Source organism: Drosophila grimshawi, unplaced genomic scaffold (genome assembly GCF_018153295.1).
Source record: "Drosophila grimshawi isolate 15287-2541.00 unplaced genomic scaffold, ASM1815329v1 contig_311, whole genome shotgun sequence".
In the NCBI taxonomy this organism is placed as follows: domain Eukaryota; kingdom Metazoa; phylum Arthropoda; class Insecta; order Diptera; family Drosophilidae; genus Drosophila; species Drosophila grimshawi.
The window spans coordinates 6,369,394-6,377,891 of record NW_025063098.1 but is presented as its reverse complement, the minus strand read 5'-3'; the positions used below and the strand labels follow the sequence as shown (position 1 = coordinate 6,377,891).

General features: G+C 38.2%; 1 protein-coding gene across 1 annotated transcript; it reads left to right on the top strand.

Annotated features, from left to right (window-relative positions):
* Positions 1-2,943: 2,943 nt before the first annotated feature.
* Positions 2,944-7,605, top strand: LOC6563930. Its single transcript, XM_032736983.2, has 6 exons — positions 2,944-2,966; positions 5,800-5,953; positions 6,040-6,248; positions 6,308-6,441; positions 6,511-6,763; positions 7,174-7,605. Exons 2-6 carry the CDS (start codon positions 5,802-5,804, stop codon positions 7,275-7,277), a joined length of 852 nt encoding a protein of 283 aa, XP_032592874.1. The 5' UTR covers positions 2,944-2,966; positions 5,800-5,801; the 3' UTR covers positions 7,278-7,605.
* Positions 7,606-8,498: the final 893 nt, after the last annotated feature.

Here is an 8,498-nt window from a genome sequence, read left to right as displayed (position 1 = left end):
ACGCAGCGTTGTAATACACGCGGTAAGAGCGAATGTCATAAAGCAAACTTAAAGTTATGAATTGTTAAAATATGTGATTTATTTGTAGCGAAACTTTTATTTACACTCAAACAGCGGCAAACACACAAGCAAACGCATATAGTGAAAGCCAGCACTTTTGTCCTTGCTGCATTTTTTGTTCATGCGAAAAGTTTTCGCAGTCACGTCGCAGGCGTGGAAGATGGTAAATATTAAAATATAAAAAAAAGTGAAAGAAGTGGGAGCAGCAGAAAATAAAGTAAGTATGTGAGCCTGTGAGAAGGTAGCTGCAGTGTCTTCACACAGACACATGTGTCGAAGCGCACCGGAAACGCCATTTACAGCACTCACTTCCGCTTCAAAAGCGTTGCAAAATTGAAGCTGCAGCACATGCTGCACAGCAGAGCTGCATGTCATTGCTTTTGTTTTAATATTCATATTTTAGCATCAGAAATTATTCGTTCAAATTAAGTTGCTATATGCACGCACAGCACAAAAAAACAGTAGGGCGGGGAAAGGAAAACGGAAAGGTTTACCCGCGTTGTGCCTGGGAGTAACGAGAGAAGAAGTGAGAGCTTAAAAGCGACTACGAGGAAAATGCTTTGAATTTAAAATCTGCAATTTTCTGTTGATTGCCGCAGCCAAGCCCAAAGAGTGAACAGCTGTGTGGGGGTGTCTGGGGTGGCTATGAGTGGAGGGGTGGGTGAACTGAAGCTAACCAGCGAGCAGTTATAGTGTAACAAACAACAACAATAATAACAAGAAACATAGTGTTAGCCAGCGTCCTGGTTGGCGGTTCCTAACTGGCAAAGAAGAAGCAGCAGGAGCTGTAGCAGGAGCAGGAGCAGTAGCAACATCGTCACAACTTTTGCGTAAAATTCCAGTCATGTGTCCCCAACAAATCCCTGCATTATTCATGAAATGATAAGATGACTTTGTGCTGGCTTCATTGCCGTCAACGCTGCTACTGCTGCTGCTGCTGTTGCTGCTGCTGCAGGCTTTTGTTTTATTTTTGTTTTTGCTCTTTTTGCCAAAGCACATTATTTATATCTAAATATAAATTTCACAAGCAGCTGCAGCTGCCCGAAAATACTTTTGATTGTCGTAGCTTAACTAGCCACTACCGTTGACTTAACATATATTAAAATAGTGAAATTTCGATATTATTTAATGGCTTTACCAACAATAAAAATCCGAATAAATTAAAAAACCAACAACAACAGTTTTTGGGGATGCTGCTTAAATTAAACAGCTGTTAACATTGGGCAGCAGACTGTTAGCAGCAGTACACTGCTGGCACTCACTTAACAGTCGGCCACAAAGCTACAAATGCGCTGTTGTCGCTCTCTTTTGTGCTCTCTTCGCTCCAAGCATCTCTTGAGCGTTGAGCCGATGCGCGCTTCGTGTAAACCGAGCTGTTTACGAAACGGATGCTGAGCATAGGCAGCAGCGCCGACATCAACATTACAATTACAACATTAGCGATGTCTACGAGAACAGCGACGACGACGTCGCCGACGCAGCCGATGAGGCCGATGAGGAGTTGTGAATCTTGCGCTGCTGCTGCGGCTGCAGCTTCAGTCTGTTCGTAAACTTGAAGCCGTGCGGAGATACTTTTCGAGCAAAGGCTGCGTCCTGCCCAACAAAATCGTTCGATCTGAAAACAAAAAAAAAAAACAAAATGTCAATGAAGAATTAAATAATAAATAAACTACTCAGAATTGCAGTTGCACAAGGGAAATCAATTTTTTGTGAATTCAAAGTGACAATTCAAAGAAACGCGCTCCTTAACAGTCAAATAAATCAAAAATAATAAAGTATTAATACAACAGATATGAAGATGTGAAGCACGGAGCTTCCGGTTCAGTTGTCGTGTACCCAAAGTGTAAGAGGCGAGAACAGAATGCCATTTCCGTATTCTCAAATGTTAATCACATCAATTCGCATGTATTTGGCATTTAAATTGTTTAAGTTGACAAAAACACACACAAACACACAGAAATGGAGAGAGAGAGAGAGAGAGAGAGAGAGATTGGGATAGAGTGGGGGCAGCTACCACGCCCAGCTGGCAGCATGCTTGTTTCCTGTTTTGATGTCGTCTGCTCTGTTGTTGTACTTTCCCTTTTCCATCTCCATTCCCACCTTCATCTCGATTCCCACCTCCACCTCCATTCCCATTCCCATTCCCATTACCAATTCCATCTCCAATTCCATATCTATCTTCCATCCGTATCTCCATTTGGCCATTCCCCAAGATTTGCACACATCCAGCACACCAGTGAGCAGTGCGTTTTTCTTTCGTACATTCTGCCTTTCTTTACTTTTCGAATGTTTGTTATTTATTTATAAGGACACAGCTAAACGCCGAGCACATCCTTTGAACTTTTCTGCATGACTTTGCAATCGTGCTTATGCTATATCAGTGGAGTAGAAGATAGAATTCTGTTATGTTCTTGTATTTTATTTTTGTATTTGTTTTTTTTTTTTGTCTAGCGCGCCTTTGACACTGCATTCAATTAATTCCGTTTGCTATTCAACAATCTTTTTCGTTTTTTGTTTGCTCTTTTGCTCCTTTGCTGAACACAGTCGGCATGCCACTCAATTATCGGTGAACTTGGCTTCGAGCTGCTGCATTTCAATTTGGTCTTTATGCCAACAGGATTGGTATTGAAATATTAAACAATTCACTCGACGAGCAGATTGCAAAAGAGCAACATCAACAAATGAGAAACATGAACAAAGTCACAATTTTTTTTTATATATGACTCATATTATTAAATTATATTTTTTTCTGTGCAGTGAAATAAATAAAATCAACAACAACAATAATAACAATAACTGTATAGTGCAGACTGCAAGGCTTTTCCAATTAATATTGTTCGGAGAGTAAACAACAAAAAAAATGGATTACGGCTGGCTGCTGTTTTTCTTCTGCTGCTCTTTAATTGGTAAGTATGTGATATTTGCTCGCTTCTGCAATTAAATTGCCTGCTTTCCTACGGCGAATTAGCAAGCAGTTTAAATTACATCCCGGCTGACCAAGTGTCGTATGCGTGATGCACAATTTCTGCGACTGATTATTGGACTGGTTTTTATATTCGTTTCGCCGACAATCAAATTATTTTTCGTATTATTATTTTTTCATTGGTTAACCGCAAATCAATATTGACGAAGCTTTTCGGCCAGTTGTCAGCCTTCGAGCCTGGCTGCGCATTTAATGACTTTGCTCATAATTTCAACTGCAGTTTCATTGGCAGTTTGCTTTTGATGCTTCTTTCGCGGCCTGCCTCTTGGCACTTGGTAATTTGTGCCGCCACAACTTTTGCACTGGCAGAACTTTGAGTCAGAGTTCTTGTTGCACAGCAGCTTGAGTGCAGTTTAAGTTAAATTGTATTTCGGAAATGTTTGCAATTAGGCAGCCTGCCAAAGGCAACCCCATCGCCTCCTGGCACATAAATTGCCCATGGCAATGGGGCAATTAATTTGGAGCGCATTAAATGAGCTGCCATTTGCCTGATGGCAATTTGACGCAAACGTTAACGCTGACGTCAACGTCAACCTCGACTTCGGCTTTCAGCTGTGTGCTCCACAAGTTAACCAAATATTTGGTTGGTCAATATCAATGCAAATGCTAACGCTTGAAAACTTTATACCAAATGAAGTTGATTTAAATGTGATTGTGCATATATTTATTGACTGTCATTCTGTGGTGCACTTGGCCATTGTTTAAGTCCCAGATTGTGTTATTCGAAATGAAATTGGTTTTACACTTAAGTATAATCAAAAACTTTGCACATTGCGTATTAATTAAAACTTATAGTAAACTGCTGCAACTATTTTAAAACTCATATTTCAGATTTCAGAAAGTGTGATTCTCAGTGAACATTAACTCAGTTTATGTTTAGAAAATTTTCGCATTTCTCGCTCATTCTTTGCTTATTTGGTGGCAATGGAAACCTCTTGGGTGGAGCATTGGAAAACTTTGCGGTTAGCTGAATGCCGCTGACATATTTCACGTATAGCTCTGAATACATTCGGGGCGTATTTGGGGCCATTCATTCAAATGCTTCACAAAAGGCGAACATGGCATGGGGCTTTGTGTTGGGATTCAAGCAACACACACTCACACAGAGCGTAGCGATGTGCCACAAAAAGTTTGTGCAGCTTTCGACATGTTTTTATATTTCACGCTTAGTTTGCTAGCTTTGTTGGTAGCTCGTGCTCAGCGCGCTTAGCTAGTTTTAACTGGGCTAATAGAATTACACATTGGCATTCAATATCAATTTCAATTGCTGCAGCAACAACGTCTAAAGCATTATTAATAAGTAAGCTAAAGACTTTATCAATGTTTGACTTCAGTTAGTCAAATTGTTGTACATAAAATATGCATATCTGCAGGATCCTTTGATTTTATTAGATTGTACGATATCTATGCAAATAGTATTATTTTTGTAGCATACACATCAGCAGTCTTAAGTTGTGCCAGGTACCCACAAAAAATATATACATATATTCTCTATCTATTTATATAGTCGCATATTTACATGAAATTCTAGGCATCTTTAAATGAATTTATCACCCGTCCTTTGCCAAATTCATATGCAAATTTATACAGCTAGACAAAAACTCGTAGCCTCTGTGGCTGTGTGTGTGTAGGAGTATATATATATATATAAATGTATATATCTAAATATATGTTACAAGTTGGTAAATCTGCTTGCCAGCATCAAATAAAATGTTCAGGTTAATTAGCAGCAAATTTGCATTTGTTGAGTAAACCTGAAAGTGCAAGTTTTAAATTACAAATTTACATATGTAAATAATTGGAAATTATTTACCATCAAGGAGTCGAATATTTTAAATTGGGCGTGCACTGTTTCAATGAGCTTAAGTTCAAATTAGTAGTTTAATTTATTGTTAGATGAGTTGTCTAAACGAGAAAATAAATAAGGCAACTGCATATAATTGATGCAGATTTGAATCCCAGGGTGGCAATTGCTTATTTTGATTTCTTATACTTAGGATGAATAAGGTTGCGCAATTTATTTATCTGTATATATATATATATATATGATTTAAGTTTAAATCATATTTTCATATATTTTGTGAATAAATAGTTTCCCAGCAGAAACTTCTTAGATTGTTCTATTTCCCACTCTATGTATCTATCTTTTAGTTAGCTCCACTTCAACTAGACCTAGTCATGAAAAAAGTATATTACAAAGGGACAGAATACACACACACACACACACACACACGCAAAGTATATACCCACATATCACACATACACAAATCACACACATGCAAATTATTCGTGTCGCTTGACAGTTTCTGGTTCGCATTTCTTATCAATTTGTGGCAAGTGCACAACATCTGGTTGCATATGTTGCAGATGCGCTTATCGCTACCCACCTTCACAGACCACAGCTGGCTACCGCACACACACACACACACATACATATATACACATGTGCCACATACATAGTATAACCATATCTAATGCTGCAGTTTGTTGCGCTTAGCTTGCTTTCATATTCGTTTGCCTGGCCAACAACTATTTTGCATATTCATTTCATGAAATTTGAAATTTATTCGATGCCGCCGTATGTGACTATAAAACATGCTTTCCTCCCCCTCCGGCAGGAGTGAAACATAGTTCACGTTTCAGGCCCAACACCTGGTTAGTCGGCTGTATGAATTAAAAACTCGTTTATTTTTTTTTTGTGGCTTCAGTGGCTGTCAAACTGTTGTACTGTATTCACATTTTGTTCGCTTTCACAGATATGCAGAGTATTACGGCGCTATTTGTAACGGATATCAGTGTGCCGGAAATTGTTGATTTTCGGGACAATGTGACGCTATCCTGTAGCTACGATATGAGTGGGCACACCTTGAACTCCGTCAAATGGTACAAGGATCGATTGGAGTTTTTTAGGTAATCGAACACAATTAAATTTTAATGTTTAACATGTTCATTCAGGTTTAACAATTTTTGTTTTTTGTTTTGCGTTTTTGTTGTAGATATACGCCACTAATGCGTCCGGTGTATATAACATTTCCCGTTGCCGGGATTCAAGTGCTCGATGGCAAGTACTTTTGCAACGAGTCCACGTGCCGCGTCGATCTGAGTTTGCTGGGCGCCAAATCCACGGGCAACTTCAAGTGCGAGGTGAGCGGAGATGCGCCGCACTTTAAGCTGGCAGCAAAGGAGGACAACATGACGGTGGCAGGTGGGCTAATCGAGCATAAGACACTCAATCCATTAGTGGCTAATTTGTACACTCCGTAGCCTTACCACAAAGTGACCCCCTAATCGAAGGCTTCAACTCGATGTATCGCATGGAGGAGTTTCTCAGTGCCACTTGCGCCTCGGACTACTCCAGTCTGGCCACAAAGCTCACTTGGTACATCAATGGCGAGCAGGTTGGCACTCAGAAAGCACTCGAATTTTTAACCAACCAACTACCAACCCAACCCCAAAACTCTTTGCAGCCCATGTTGGGGGAGCTTCAGCCGACCATAGATACAAGCATACCCGCCCACGATTACATATTGCGCCGGCAGCGACTCCAGGTGCACTTCTACCTGCAGGGACATCGCTTCTACCTGGTTAGCAAGATACTCGAGCTGAAGTGTGTGGCGGAAATCGAGAACTACCCGGAGCTGCGGCGTGAGACGACCCTCAGTGCATCCCTTACGCAATTCGATAATTTGAACAATCAAATGTTGCGGCATGCTGTTACAAGTAAGTGCTCCACATACAATTTAATATACTTATCTGACACTCTTGCAATGGGTATAAATACTTTCGCTTTGAACAAGATATAGCATTTCGTCCGTATGTTTCTATTTGAACTTACCTTGGTCAACTACCAGTCTGAAAAAATGCATAAACAAATTTCTTGTTGCGTGAAAACTATTTTTTTTAGAAATAAATTCATCATATTTGGGAAAAATAACTATAATTCAAAACGACTTTAATATTATCAGTTTGTAATTGAGTTGTAAAATTAAAACATTTCTTCAATCTAATTAATAAATATTTAACTATTTTAACTATTTTTTATTTAACAATTTTAATGCATCAATGCACTAAACTGACACCTCTGCCCTTGTCCCGTGTGTTTCCCTGTTTCTATGCATATCTCTTTGCAGACTCGGCGGCATTCGAATGCAGAAGTTGCTCATGGAAACGGACCTGTCTAGTATCGAGTCTCTTTGTGATAATTCTGCTCACAAGGTGTTCGCATCAATCATGAGCATTTACACCAGCCACGGAATTGCCTCAGCGTCGCCGTACTTTGGCAACTATATCAACCAATTAGTTAGTTAGTTATTTGAAAATCCTCCTAACGATGTTTAATACCATGATGCAACAATGAGTAGCGGAGGTGATGGGGGAGGGAATAAGTTAGTATGATTGACACGTGTACATACGTCTGAAGAAGAGAGTGCAACAATGTGAGAGCCAAAAGATATAATATAATTTCTCAAGTGCACACTAAATACATATAAATACCTTATAATGAGCATATTAAGTGTATAATAGAGTTCAAATCGAAACAGGAAATCTATTAGTCAAGTCAATGCATTATTTGAATTGAAATGCATCTCTACTGAATTCAATTCACTTTGTTTCTTTGAAACTAGTCGCACACGACACGGGGGTCAAAATGCGATATTTCATAAATTAACGGATTAAACTTAAGTTATTTTAAGTTAAATTGAATATAATTCGATATCGCCGGTTAGTTTTGATATGTTTGATGCGTTGTTGTTGTAATTTAAGTAAGTTTCTCACTTTTTTCGTTTTAAGCTTCATTCAAAGGGATATGTATATTGGCATTTTGGGAATGAATTCACTTTGAAGCCGAGATTATTCACTGCATGTCTTCAAATCAATTACATATTAATCTACAGCATAATAAGTACTCGAATTGAAATTAAAATAAAACTGCACTCAATGAAATCAACTGAATTAGTAAGGTGTTCAATTTGCTTGTTACTAGGCATGATAAGTCACACTTGAACAAACACGAATTTTTAATGTACATGTAAACATTTTCCAAATTTAATTATAATAAGCACACACATTTTTGTGCACATGAAACACTTTTCGTAAAAAGGATAAAAACAAATAAATAAATATATACATATATTTAAAATGCAATCGCAGCAGAGCGAATAAAACCCAACATGAAATGTTTTCTGTGGAATATGCAAATGTTGTAAAAATTATTATGAACATAGCGATATGTATAGGTTAGTAAACATAAAAAGCTGTAAATACAATTTTAAACATCATAAGCAGAGGCAAACAAACTATAAATCATGCTGCAATAGACAAAAAAAAAAAAAGAAGAAATATATATAATAAAAAAAGACAAAATTAAAAATTAAGGGCGGACATTCAATGTACGAGTAACTAAATAAATATGCAGCAAACATTTCATATATGAGCTACTAGAAATAGAACTAAA